Raw genomic sequence first — 13,819 nt, 5'->3', positions numbered from 1 at the left:
AAGATGTGGCACGGGGGAGAATGTGTTGTCTCCGTCGGAGATGGCGGAGCTGATGAAGTTGGCATTTGTGGTTTGTGATGGATTGTTATTGTGGAAATGAAAAATGTCTACTTGTTGGTATTTATACTGCCCCTGACGCAACAAGTGGGTTACAGGTATTTAGAAAACTTGGAGAGGTTTTAACGGTGGGTTATAGAATTATATTCGGTGGAGATTTTTATGCAGTAACGGAAGACATAGATAAGAATGTGATATAGATAATTACAGACGTTTAACTATGAATACTGATTATAATAAAAATGAATAGATTAACAGATATATTAGATAAAATAATAGATAGAGCAAACAAGTGCTGTAAAAGGTCGCCTCATGTGGGACAACTTATCAACGAACTAAAAAGGAAAACCTTTGACAAATGTTGAGTCTCTGACCGAACTCGCTGGAATATGGACGTGCTCTCTGTTTATGTTATTTATATATGTATGCATTGTGAGTTATGTGTATTATTAATGTAACTTGTGTATATCATGTACTGCCAAATAATTTAAAATAAAGTTTTATAAAAAAAAAAAAAAGAAACAAGTATTTAAACATTATTCTGAACACCCCCCACCCCCCCGTTTTATGTCTTATCCCTGTAGTTTGGTAGCCGCTGGAATGAGCATGTTAAACACTTTTGTCTTTGTCTGATTGAATCAAGGGATCTTATTTAGTTGTGATGTAACACAACCAAGGGTCCTTCTATAATGTAATTAATATATATATAAATATATGTATTTAGTAAAATTGCTATTTACATTTATATTCATATGTTTAAATGTTATAAAATCAACAACAACATATTTATTATGTAGGTATTTTATGTGGTTTTTTCATTTAAATTATTCCAGTGGGCTGTATTTCCACCTCAAGTAGCACCTCTGCTCAGTGTATTCTCCCAATTTAGGTCAGCACAGTTTTCATTACATATAGTCAAACCAAGTATTTGTATTTCTTGTTTAATTTATTTAATTGTACAGCGCCTGGGGAGCGGTGGTAACCCTTTTTTTAAATCTATAGATTAATTATTTTCCTCCATTAGACAATATTTTATCCACACATGTACTCTTCTTTAAATCCCAATGTCTTCACTTGAAAGCACCTCCTTTGCTTTTTTTTTAATACTTTATTTAAAATTATTTGAACAATACATAATTGACATAAACAAAGACTACATTGAAAATACACATAATACATAAATGAATAACATGAATCCAAAAGAACATAGTATTTTAGAGCCCAGAGAGTGTATTGTCTGATTAGCCTCCATGGTAGAGTCTGTGACTTTTCGAGGCTTTTTCTTCAGCATAGCTTCATTTGGATATGTTTTATTATGGTACTACTGTTAATTATTGTTTGGTTTAGCACCATGGTGCATCTGGTCTTCCAGATCTGCATACATGTGATGCAGATGACAAGCTGGAAAAGTTATCAGTTTTTTATATCCATCTTTTCCTTGACTATACAATACATCATTTAAATGTGGTTAATATTGAAATCTAGACCGAGGCCTCGCAGGACCGACCAGACCTCCTGCGCTCTGTAGCATCGATGAGGAGGTGCTGCAGGGTCTCATCCTCCTCACAGTTAATCATAGGGCATTTTTTTAGTTTTCATGTAACAGCTCCAAGAGACCACAGCTCTGACTGCCAGTCTGTAAACTGAGATGAGCCTCATCACATCTCTCAGGCTCCCTGACTAAAACTTCGGTACATTCATTATTAAATGATAGGTCTTTATATATGTAATATATCCACAATATTTAAAATCATTTTATTTGGATGTCCATTCCAGTCTATTTGTAAAAGCTATTATTTTTCCTTGGTCCGGAGTTTGAGAAGCCCTGCCGTAGAATAATGACTTATTGAGAAATGATGAGAAACATAAATTCTGTCAATACATGTTTTACATTTCGAGTCATATTTCGCTACACCCCAGCCAGAGCTTTAAGGTCGGCTAACCAGCTGCTGCTGATAGTGCCCAAGACCAGGCTCAAAACCCGAGGGCACCGAGCCTTCGCAGCAGCTGGCCCTAGGCTCTGGAACACTCTGCCCCTCCATGTGAGGTCGGCCCAGACCCTAGGGGTTTTTAAATCTACACTTAAGACTCACTTCTTCTCTCTGGCCTTCTAGTCTTTATCGTCACTTTCCAAGTTTCAAGGCTTTATTGTCATGTGCTCAGCAGCTACAGTGTAGATATGGCAATGAAAAACTGAAGTCACAGGCTCCTCAAACAGTGCAACATGAATATATATAGGACATAACACCGAGTGCAAGACAATGTTTTGAGATGTGCAAGTAAATTCAAACAACATTGAAATAGTGAAAGAGGAGTAAATATAGGCTACAAGTAAATGGAATATGATATATTAGATAAATAATTCTCAAGAAGCAAACAGATGAATGTTCATGGATGTTCTTTAAAAAGTTCAAGTGTTTAATAGTCTTATGGCCTGTGGAATGAAACTGTCCCTGAGTCTGGTGGTTTTGCTGTGACAATGTAAGGTTTTTGTATGTTATATAACCTCCATATTTGAAATAATTTACCATTTTAAAAATCACTCTATTCGGTAGTCCGATCCAATCTATCTCTAAATGCGCAAGTTCAGTTATGAAGTCACCATAAACTAATTTGTAATAGGGTCCATTTCTGGCTCTGCCTCTTCTTTTTTTCCATCCCATTTTTCCATCCTCAACCCAAGGTGCTTTCCTATATATTGCAGCTGTAATATTTTTTACAAAGGTCATTTTAAGTTGAATGCCCAGGCTCCCAGGCCTCCATATTCCTTACTTTTGAATAATAGACGTTTAGTGACTTTCCTTGTTGTACCCGACACCAAATGTAAGGTTTCCCTACGTGGGGCGAATTAAGGGATTCTGATTGAGTCTTGAGTCTTTCTTATTTTGAAGTAGCAGTTTTCAACGGAAATTCTATAGTAAAACCAGGAACTTGACTATTTTCTGATTGGTCGATTGAAGATACGATCACTTGTAGCCAATCAGAGAGCGGCAAGGACCTATATAATCGCCACTTTGGTGACGATGCGGTATTCTCTTTTCGAAGCTCGATCAAAAAACTAACACGACATGTCAGGAAGAGGCAAGACCGGAGGAAAGGCCAGAGCGAAGGCCAAGACTCGCTCCTCCCGGGCCGGGCTCCAGTTCCCCGTCGGCCGTGTCCACAGGCATCTGAGGAAGGGTAATTATGCTCATCGTGTCGGTGCAGGAGCCCCGGTGTACCTGGCCGCTGTGCTGGAGTACTTGACCGCTGAGATCCTGGAGCTGGCTGGAAACGCCGCCCGGGACAACAAGAAGAGCCGTATCATCCCCCGCCACCTGCAGCTTGCCGTCCGCAACGACGAGGAGCTGAACAAGCTGCTGGGAGGAGTGACCATCGCTCAAGGAGGCGTGCTGCCCAACATCCAGGCTGTGCTGCTGCCCAAGAAGACCGAGAAGGCCGCCAAGAAGTAAACACCCTGATCCCGCTTCAACAAACAAAGGCTCTTTTAAGAGCCACCCACTTCCAACTAAAGCTCATTCCCCTCTTCACTACACAACTACTTAAAGGCACAGAACAGTAATCTTCCCCCCTTGTCCTATATGTATTGAGGTGTACAACATATACAACATGTCATATATTACACTAAGTCACTCGACTAAAAACACCCAAATAATAGAGCAATATACACTTGAAACATAACCCTAAATTACTATAAATGATATCATTGTATTTGTTGGGTTGTAGCCTCTAAAGTAAAGCTTTATTTAAACTAAAGCAAACTCCTTTTCACAATTTCCTTCGTACATCCAGCAGGTTAATCACCACATTCTCAAATGAATAGCGGTGTGGTTTCTACATCTGTCATTCCACATAAATAAAGCCACAACGTGTGTTGGACCAACATTAGTGTTTAACTCAGTTTACACTACACTATATCAGTATTACTTATTGGCAGGTGTCTGCAGTTCACCGATCAATAGCGTACCGTAACATTTAAGCACTCGATTGTATCTTTTGCCCACACGCACATTGAAATGAATACAGGTTATATTTCGTTCCAGCCTTTATCCACCAGATGTCAGTGTTCACCAACAAATGTTTGGAGCAGAACGAAAATAGTGGCTCTATTGTAGTGGATTAAATATTAACACATTTGTCTTTCTAACAGTTCTTTATTTATTTTGTATTAGCATTTTAAGAAATTAGGTACATCTAGGTACATATATTAATGAAGTTATTATCTTTTAGCCAATTAGCAGTTCTTTAATGTGACCATTGTATATTATACAAACATACATGGCACAAACTATTATACAGCACTATTTCAAGATGAGATAAGCATGTAAATATTAACATCTTGAAGAATATTGTTTAAACTGAACTATATTTTATAGACAAAAACTTTTCTCAACTTTATTTAAAACTCAAACACTAAGTACAAGAGCCAAAAGAAGAAACAGTGGCAGAATAGGATAGTCATATAACAGTAATAATAATAATAATTGTATTTACATTCAATAAAAACAAAATATTTAGGATTAAAAACTCACTTAATAAAATATACAAAACATAATTCTTCATGTATGAATTATATTCTTTAAATACTGTTTATAGCTCTACTATGTTCTGCTTGACTACATTATTGTTATAGAGATACATTTCCGTTATCCATTATTCGTTGACTTAATTTGAATATAAAATGTACCCAAAATACATTTAGATTAATAAGGTTAAGTTTCATTTATTATTTATTCATATTATTTAATTAATAAATAAAACGTTGATATTGATCCTGCTTTTCTACTGGCCGAACTTTAATGTAACTATTTATTAACCTGCTATATATAATTTAAAAAATACCATATTTAGTAGTTATACTGATTGTGAGGAATATACAGTATTACTTAAAACTAGTTGTCACGTATAAAAACACACTATGGTCGATTTCGAAGTGTTTGTGCATTATAACCAATTTCTATGGAAATGTCTATAATAGTTAATAATATACTTTGTGTTACCTAACATATAACTTATACTTTTGTCCAAATCAACTGAAAATAAGTGCGGAAACCGTATGTTTATATGTAGATTGTATTGTTAAATAAAGCAAACTAATGTAAATGTTATCCAGTTGAGGTACTTGTAGTGTCATGTGGTTATGTGAAGTAACATTAAGTTGTATCTATGCAAAATTAAATATTATAAAGGAGTGCTCTTTTGGTGTATGTGGGTGGCTCTTAAAAGAGCCTTTTGTAGAGGAAGTAGATGATCCGTTTACTTCGCTGCTTTCCTGGCTGGTGCCTTCTTCGCTGGTTTGGCAGCTGGTTTAACCACCTTCTTCACAGCTTTCTTGGGGGTTGCTGTCTTCTTGGGGGTCGCTGCCTTCTTGGGTGCTGCCTTCTTGGCCGCCAACTTCTTCTTCGGGCTCTTTGTGATCTTCTTCACGGGGGTTTTCTTTTGCAGCAGTAGCAGGCTTCTTCGCCTTCTTGGGTGTTACTGCCTTCTTAGCGGCTGGCTTCTTAGCGGCGGGTTTCTTTGCTGCTGCTGCTGCTGCCGGCTTCTTGGCTTTGGCTGCGGGCTTCTTCGCTACCTTCTTGGGCTTCTCGGCTGCCTTGAAGGAGCCGGTGGCTCCGATTCCCTTGACCTGCACAAGTGATCCATTCTCGAGTAACCTCTTCACGGCGCGTTTAATGTGAGCGGTGTGTTCGTAGCCCTGAGCGGCCAGCGCCTTCTTCACAGCGATGTAAGAGATCCCTTTACGGTCCTTGGAGGCGGTGACCGCCTTCAAGATGAGCTCAGCGGCTCCGGGACCAACCTTCTTGGCCGGCTTGGCTGCCTTCTTCTTCGGGGACTTGGCTGGTGCCTTTGCTGGTGCCTTTGCCGGGGCGGCGGCGACTTCAGTGGGAGCTTCTTCTGTTGCCATGATGCTGTCAGGAGGATTCTTGGGTCTGATGAGACGGATAGAGAAATCCCAGCGAAGAGAGGAACTTAAACACACCATGAGAACCGTAGAGACTCAACTCAGTGGCTCACACAGGAGCTGCCGAAAAACTGTGCCACTTTGTGTTTTCTCTTCAGCTAAAACTGTAAGAAATACACATTTAGAGAACGAGTTGAATTTCAAAGGTTAATCAAATTGATAGCGGATGACTTTATCTTGTTATAGAAGCCAAATAAAGCTTTAAATATTGTGTTTTTTTCATTGGGAAGGCTTTAAACCTCCTAAAACTGCTGCCGTGAGTGGTAGAGATCTGCGACTTTTCTCTGTAATCTCTCTCTTAAAGGATTTAAAATACATTATAATCCCACTACAACTTGTAATATAGTGAAATGAAATGTTGGATTAAAGACTCAATGTGAAACAAATCCAAATGTGTCAACACCTTTTTGTTAAACAGAGGTAATTCTGCTGTCTGCAAACACACTCAGGACAGGCCCTGGCTGTGTTCTAAATACAGTCTTTGTTACTCAACAGTGAGAGACCTTGATTTAGCACAGCTTTTCTCATGTATCACAATACAACTATATTTATATAGTATGAGTATTATCATATATTTTTACATTCTGAAATGTGTTAGACAAATAGATCTAAACCTGTAAGGTCACAAAGGCTCTCAAACAGACACTAACTCTTAGCAGAACTCCCACTGACTGTTAACACTGACAACACATAGTTTGATCATGGAACTTGTTAATGAATTTCATGTCAATTTTTTCAGCTTATTTTGGTCATTAATGTAGGCTTCTGCTCTTCTTACTTTTATTCGTAATGAAATACCTATTATATAGTAGTTCGGAAAGCTCAAAATAAGGTACAGATAATATCCAAACAGAGAATATCACTCTATTGGTAGATGGGCTGTATTTATGCTATAATGGTGCACAGCTGATAGAAAGGGACACCTACTGGTTAAAGCACGTTATTGCATTTTATAATTTCATTATTAAAAATGATGGCCACACAACCAAACCTAAATACAGTGTATAGATTCAGGTGTTTCTATTGGACTAATTCGTACTTTTATGTCAAATTGTTGACATGTTTTATGTATACAAATGTATGTCTTGACTCCTCAGAAACAGTTTAGAATGAATGTATCCTATAAAGAGTATTTTTTGAATACTTTGATCAACTTTAAATGTAATGTTAATCTCAGAAAGGGTCTTATTTAAATTATAAATTATTAAGCATATGAGGGTTTTATTATATATTAACAAACGTTTAATCATCAAACGCTTAGTACAAAGCCTGACTGAATTATATAAACAATATTTAAAGGAAGAGAAAATGTTTTGAAAGATAATGTGGAGGCTGCAGCGTTGGCCCCGCCTAGCAGCTTTACCGCTCTCCGTCTTCTCTTAGGTCCGCAGTGAATATTTAAATACTGCCGGTCACACTGCTTCTACCCATTCGTTCTGTACGAGCCGACATATCAATACCCGAAAATGAGTGGTAGAGGAAAAGGAGGAAAGGGACTCGGCAAAGGAGGCGCCAAGCGTCACCGCAAAGTGCTCCGTGATAACATCCAGGGCATCACCAAGCCCGCTATTCGCCGTCTGGCTCGCCGTGGCGGAGTGAAGCGTATCTCCGGTCTGATCTACGAGGAGACCCGTGGGGTGCTGAAGGTCTTCCTTGAGAATGTGATCCGTGATGCCGTCACCTACACCGAGCACGCTAAGAGAAAGACTGTGACTGCCATGGATGTGGTGTATGCCCTGAAGAGGCAGGGCCGCACTCTGTACGGCTTCGGAGGTTAAACATCTACACCCTGACATACCTGAAAAAACAACGGCTCTTTTAAGAGCCACCCACATTACTTAAAGACTCTTGTTCCCTTTCAACAATATCACACATTTTTCAGTCAATGAACATATCAAACCTAAATTCCATTAACAGAACTCTTGCTAGGATTCTTGATATTAAAAATGTCACCTATTGGACGATGTTGTTTATCTGACATCCAAGATGTACAAATCAATTCTTTTCTAAATACCACAATGTCACAAGTCAGCCACTGGGTATTGTCCACAGTAATCAATGTGGTTTTTTCAGTTATGTATCTAATTCCTGAGATTTAAAGAAAAGGTCTGGATGATTTGTAACTACACATTTTAAATGTTTAAAATCCTCTTTGTGACTATCCAGTATATCACACAATACCTGTGTTAGAAAATAATTTTGAACACTTCAGTTATTTGTTCTTTATTTTAATTCTATAATCTTGTAAATATAACAAATCTAAATATCAACATTACATTACATGTCACTTGTTAGAGGCTTTTATCCAAAGCAACTTACATACTCAATACTGTCAACATGTCATGAACAGATAACTTGTCAGATATCACACATTATCAGTTTAGATAACAGGACTGATTTACAGGTAATGATAATGGTGTTTTAGGCACACAAATGTATGCTTTTAAGGCTAAACATGTCATCATGGAAAGAACTAGGTCTGTATTATCTTCCCTGAATTTGAGGATGAACACCTAACTCAATAATGGGCCTGTGAACTTCCACTCATACCTGTGGAGGAAATTAATTACAAGCATTTCATCAAAAAACTACACCAACCAGCTACAACAAGCTGATGTCCACCAATAATAGTAAAAGACAGCTCTTCTCACTACCCTTTCGTTCATTCTTTCTATTTTTACACTGAATCTTCTACATCATATCCATACATTATCAACTAATTATGTTTCCCACATTCTTTAAGTCTCACATTTAATTTGATGTAATATGGTTTCATTGAGTCCTGATCTACAACATTCTACATTCACCTATATTAGTTGACATTGACAGATTTAAATTATGTTATTATCTCTACACTCAGTTATTCAAGATATCCTGCCAAGTTGTCATTATACCATGCTCTGTTAGTGCTTATACTTCAGATATCCAAAAACAAATGTCTAAAATATTGTTAGCATTGCTGTCCACTCTCACCTCTTTTCTGTTATTTCAATATTTACATTAGGTTTTGGAAATGTCTATGGGTATATACTATCTAATGTGTACCTTTTCCCTAGCCTATTTATTACGTTTAAAGCCCTTCTCTCCACATGGAATCATTAGCTTAATACATCGATCACATAAATAAATACAAGAAAGCCCTTTACTTAAAAAACATTTTCATTAATGCACACACTCGATTCAATTCAGACATTTACAGGTTTGTTATAAAGGCATCAGGACAGCCTTCATGTAATCTCTAGAAATATATGAAATGCTTTCTTTTTGGACCAGTTTGAATGGCTTGCACTAGATTGCCTTGGGTAATATAGTATCTGATTGTTTATGTATGATATCATATTTCTTGATTTAGGTTATCATTTTCAGTTTTTAAAATAGACAAAGTTCTTCAACCGTTTTATATTTTATCTTAATCTGAACTAACAATATACTGTAATGTATCAAGTCTTTTTTGGTTTATTTCATTATTTAGATTTCAATTAAAAACAATGTTTCTTTTCTATTCTCAAAAACTATGCTCAACGGGTGATTTGTTTAGCACATGCTCAGTACCCAAACAATCCCGTGCGAGCAACAGCACAGTCACATTTGCATCGGATGAATATAAATAGACCACGCTGTGTCTCTGTGAATTATTTCAACTTTGTCAACCTTCAACCGTTGATCATGCCTGAAGCAGCCAGCGTCAAAGCGCCCAAGAAGGGCTCCAAGAAAGCCGTCTCTAATGGCGCATTTCCACCGGAGGGCCTCGCTCGACTTAGTACGGTTTTGTTAGGCCTTGTTAGGCCTTGATAGGCCCAGCTCACTTTAATGCTGAGCTTCCATTACAGTTTAGGAACTGGGGTAGTATCTATAGTAACGCAGTGTAGGCGGAGCCGTGACGTCATCTTCAATGAGAACCCCAGAAAAACAACACAGCCGTTAGCTGCTAGCACTCAAGCTCACAGCTCCTCATATCTGTTCAGAAACTAGACAAAAGTTAAACAAGTACAAACCACAGACTGCCTGTGTCATGGCGAATACAGTCGCTGCTTTATTTATGTCTGTAGGCCGTTGTTGTGAGTGTGGACGGTCGGAGCATATATTGCATTAGCTTAGCCGATCTCCATTTAGACAACGCGCATTTTAAAAGGTTTTTCGCCTGCCGTCTGTCTGCAGACTTGTCAAAGCATTAATTCATGGTTTTTACTAACCGGTATCAGTATGTTGTTACTTCGGCATAATTTTGAAACGTGTATTACAATTAAATCACGGTCAAATATGTTCATCTTGTTGTAGTTGTAGCCCCCTTGCCAGCGATTCTCTCTCTAGTTTAGCAAACTCAGCCCGACTCAGCCCTGTTTGTTGGCCCCGATAGAACCACGATTTTGTCAGGCCAGAAAAAAGGTGAAAAAGTAGCCCCGGGCCGGAACTAGGCATAGTGGAAACGCAACCAAAAACGGGCCCGGCACGACACGGCACGACACGGCACGCTTAAACCGCGCTCCGCGCCATGGTGGAAATGCGCCATAAGACCGCCACCAAGACTGGAAAGAAGAGGAGAAAGTCCAGGAAGGAGAGCTACGCCATCTACATTTACAAGGTGATGAAGCAGGTCCACCCCGACACCGGCATCTCCTCCAAGGCCATGGGCATCATGAACTGCTTCGTGAGCGACATCTTTGAGCGCATCGCCGGTGAGGCCTCTCGTCTGGCTCACTACAACAAGCGCTCCACCATCACCTCCAGGGAGATCCAGACCGCTGTCCGCCTGCTGCTGCCCGGAGAGCTGGCTAAACACGCCGTGTCTGAGGGCACCAAGGCTGTGACCAAGTACACCAGCTCCAAGTAAACTGCGCCGCTACTGCTACAAACCAACGGCTCTTTTAAGAGCCACCCACTTCATCTCATCGACCAATCAGAGAAGCGTTAGTCCATTCACTGTGTCAAGTACAACAGACCTCACATTAAATAATCGAATATCAAATACTATGAAATAGATCTATACACATATACAATATAGTGTATTCTTAGAGAAATATTATCAAATAAAGTGTACTTTTCAAAGTGAAGCACACTATAAGATAGTTTGGCATGCTGATGTGACAAAACTAATGTACAATTTGCAGCCATTAAAGTATATCCAATCAAATGTAATTATTAAACATATCATTAATTATCAAAATCAGGAGCTAATCTGATCTCCTCAAGTAAAAGTGCATTAATGTGTAATAATATAGTCACAATGATATGAAGCATTAAATAATTTTCGATCCACACATATTAAAATAAAATGTAAAATGATGTACTATGTACATTTATATGAAGTTATATAGGCCTATACAACATATAGGGTTTATACACAATCAAGTGTTTGGGAAAATATGTATTTTGTGAGTGACTTTTGTGAGTCTTCTGTTTATGCTAAATTAAATATTATAAAGGAGTGCTCTTTTGGTGTATGTGGGTGGCTCTTAAAAGAGCCTTTTGTAGAGGAAGTAGACGATCCGTTTACTTCGCTGCTTTCCTGGCTGGTGCCTTCTTCGCTGGTTTGGCAGCTGGTTTAACCACCTTCTTCACAGCTTTCTTGGGGGTTGCTGTCTTCTTGGGGGTCGCTGCCTTCTTGGGTGCTGCCTTCTTGGCCGCCAACTTCTTCTTCGGGCTCTTTGTGATCTTCTTCACGGGGGTTTTCTTTGCAGCAGTAGCAGGCTTCTTCGCCTTCTTGGGTGTTACTGCCTTCTTGGCGGCTGGCTTCTTAGCGGCTGGCTTCTTAGCGGCGGGTTTCTTCGCTGCTGCTGCTGCTGCCGGCTTCTTGGCTTTGGCTGCGGGCTTCTTCGCTACCTTCTTGGGCTTCTCGGCTGCCTTGAAGGAGCCGGTGGCTCCGATTCCCTTGACCTGCACAAGTGATCCATTCTCGAGTAACCTCTTCACGGCGCGTTTAATGTGAGCGGTGTGTTCGTAGCCCTGAGCGGCCAGCGCCTTCTTCACAGCGATGTAAGAGATCCCTTTACGGTCCTTGGAGGCGGTGACCGCCTTCAAGATGAGCTCAGCGGCTCCGGGACCAACCTTCTTGGCCGGCTTGGCTGCCTTCTTCTTCGGGGACTTGGCTGGTGCCTTTGCCGGGGCGGCGGCGACTTCAGTGGGAGCTTCTTCTGTTGCCATGATGCTGTCAGGAGGATTCTTGGGTCTGATGAGACGGATAGAGAAATCACAGCGAAGAGAGGAACTTAAACACACCATGAGAACCGTAGAGACTCAACTCAGTGTGGCTCACACAGGAGCTGCCGAAAAACTGTGCCACTTTGTGTTTTCTCTTCAGCTAAAACTGTAAGAAATACACATTTAGAGAACGAGTTGAATTTCAAAGGTTAATCGAATTGATAGCAGATGACTTTATCTTCATATAGAAGCCAAATAAAGCTTTAAATATTGTGTTTTTTTCATTGGGAAGGCTTTAAACCTCCTGAAACTGCTGCCGTGAGTGGTAGAGATCTGCGACTTTTCTCTGTAATCTCTCTCTTAAAGGATTTAAAATACATTATAATCCCACTAAAACTTGTAATATAGTGAAATGAAATGTTGGATTAAAGACTCAATGTGAAACAAATCCAAATTTGTCAACACCTTTTTGTTAAACAGAGGTAATTCTGCTGTCTGCAAACACACTCAGGACAGGCCCTGGCTGTGTTCTAAATACAGACTTTGTTACTCAACAGTGAGAGACCTTGATTTAGCACAGCTTTTCTCATGTATCACAATACAACTATATTGATATAGTATGAGTATTATCATATATTTTTACATTCTGAAATGTGTTGGACAGATAGATCTAAACCTGTAAGGTCACAAAGGCTCTCAAACAGACACTAACTCTTGGTAGCAGAACTCCCACTGACTGTCAACATCAGACAAGTATTATCACTTTATTAATTGTAGAAAATCAGAGAAACATACACTTAAGTGAAGGAATTAGAACCATACACCAGCACAAAGGCTTGGAATTAGTTATGAAATGATATTTTTCATTAACACTAGACTGTTAAATCTCAATTTGATCCCAAATGGATTATTAGAATCTCAAATAATTTCCTAAATGTGAGGCAAACTAAATTGAATATAAACATAATGGTGTATGCAACTTATCCTGTTTAACAAGTCATTGCTTTAACCACATTTTCAAATAAATAACATGCCCTCTTAAGCGTCTCATAATATTAGCTTTATCTCCATCCCTCACAAGGGAAGGTGTTTTACATTTATACAAATTAAAGGAATAAATATAGGATATTTTAATACAAAAAACAGTAAATCAAACAATCAAATGTCCATAGGATATATCAGGGTTTGTTGTTATATGTGACACAAAATAAAGGAAATACACCTCATAAATCTAAAGAGACAACACATAGTTTGATCATGGAACTTGTTAATGAATTTCATGTCAATTTTTTCATCTTATTTTGGTCATTAATGTAGGCTTCTGCTCTTCTTACTTTTATTCGTAATGAAATACCTATTGTGTAGTAGTTCGGAAAGCTCAAAATAAGGTACAGATAATAACCAAACAGAGAATATCACAAAATTGAAAAATGAAATGGGTAAAAATAACCAAATCATAACGAGAAAAAAGTGCTCTTTATAAAGAGAACCACATTTAACCTTAAGGGGGAGATTATATAATAATAGAGCTTGATATATATAGCACTTTTCATACAGCACGTGCTGCTCAAAGTGTTTTACAAAATGGCAGACATCACAAGTAAAAAATAAACAAGAAATTCCCCTCAGATCAGATGTGAAGACCTTTACAGATACATGCAG

At 38.8% G+C, this 13,819-nt stretch overlaps 4 protein-coding genes and 1 pseudogene across 4 annotated transcripts; 3 read left to right on the top strand and 2 right to left on the bottom strand.

The window, feature by feature from the left end:
- Positions 1–3,108: 3,108 nt before the first annotated feature.
- Positions 3,109–3,556, top strand: LOC117487418 (histone H2A-like). Its single transcript, XM_034136031.1, has one exon. It carries the CDS (start codon positions 3,126–3,128, stop codon positions 3,507–3,509), a length of 384 nt encoding a protein of 127 aa, XP_033991922.1. The 5' UTR covers positions 3,109–3,125; the 3' UTR covers positions 3,510–3,556.
- A 1,710-nt stretch (positions 3,557–5,266) lies between these two features.
- On the bottom strand, positions 5,267–6,312 carry LOC117487408 (annotated as a pseudogene).
- A 1,156-nt stretch (positions 6,313–7,468) lies between these two features.
- Positions 7,469–7,841, top strand: LOC117487427 (histone H4). The gene has a single exon (XM_034136044.1). It carries the CDS (start codon positions 7,486–7,488, stop codon positions 7,795–7,797), a length of 312 nt encoding a protein of 103 aa, XP_033991935.1. The 5' UTR covers positions 7,469–7,485; the 3' UTR covers positions 7,798–7,841.
- Positions 7,842–10,544: 2,703 nt separating this feature from the next.
- Positions 10,545–10,850, top strand: LOC117487432 (histone H2B 1/2). The gene has a single exon (XM_034136048.1). The coding sequence runs from the start codon at positions 10,605–10,607 to the stop codon at positions 10,848–10,850; it is 246 nt and encodes an 81-aa protein (XP_033991939.1). The 5' UTR covers positions 10,545–10,604.
- A 612-nt stretch (positions 10,851–11,462) lies between these two features.
- LOC117487407 (histone H1-like) lies at positions 11,463–12,586 on the bottom strand. The gene has a single exon (XM_034136019.1). The coding sequence runs from the start codon at positions 12,236–12,238 to the stop codon at positions 11,510–11,512; it is 729 nt and encodes a 242-aa protein (XP_033991910.1). The 5' UTR covers positions 12,239–12,586; the 3' UTR covers positions 11,463–11,509.
- Between the last annotated feature and the right edge of the window lie 1,233 nt (positions 12,587–13,819).

Source organism: Trematomus bernacchii, unplaced genomic scaffold (genome assembly GCF_902827165.1).
Source record: "Trematomus bernacchii unplaced genomic scaffold, fTreBer1.1, whole genome shotgun sequence".
Taxonomy (NCBI): domain Eukaryota; kingdom Metazoa; phylum Chordata; class Actinopteri; order Perciformes; family Nototheniidae; genus Trematomus; species Trematomus bernacchii.
This window is presented reverse-complemented; position numbering and strand designations above follow the sequence as displayed.

Excerpts from the sequence above, each read along its gene's own strand:
- LOC117487418 (XM_034136031.1), top strand. The coding sequence starts at position 3,126 with ATGTCAGGAAGAGGCAAGACCGGAGGAAAGGCCAGAGCGAAGGCCAAG.
- LOC117487432 (XM_034136048.1), top strand. The coding sequence starts at position 10,605 with ATGAAGCAGGTCCACCCCGACACCGGCATCTCCTCCAAGGCCATGGGC.
- LOC117487427 (XM_034136044.1), top strand. The coding sequence starts at position 7,486 with ATGAGTGGTAGAGGAAAAGGAGGAAAGGGACTCGGCAAAGGAGGCGCC.
- LOC117487407 (XM_034136019.1), bottom strand. The coding sequence starts at position 12,238 with ATGGTGTGTTTAAGTTCCTCTCTTCGCTGTGATTTCTCTATCCGTCTC.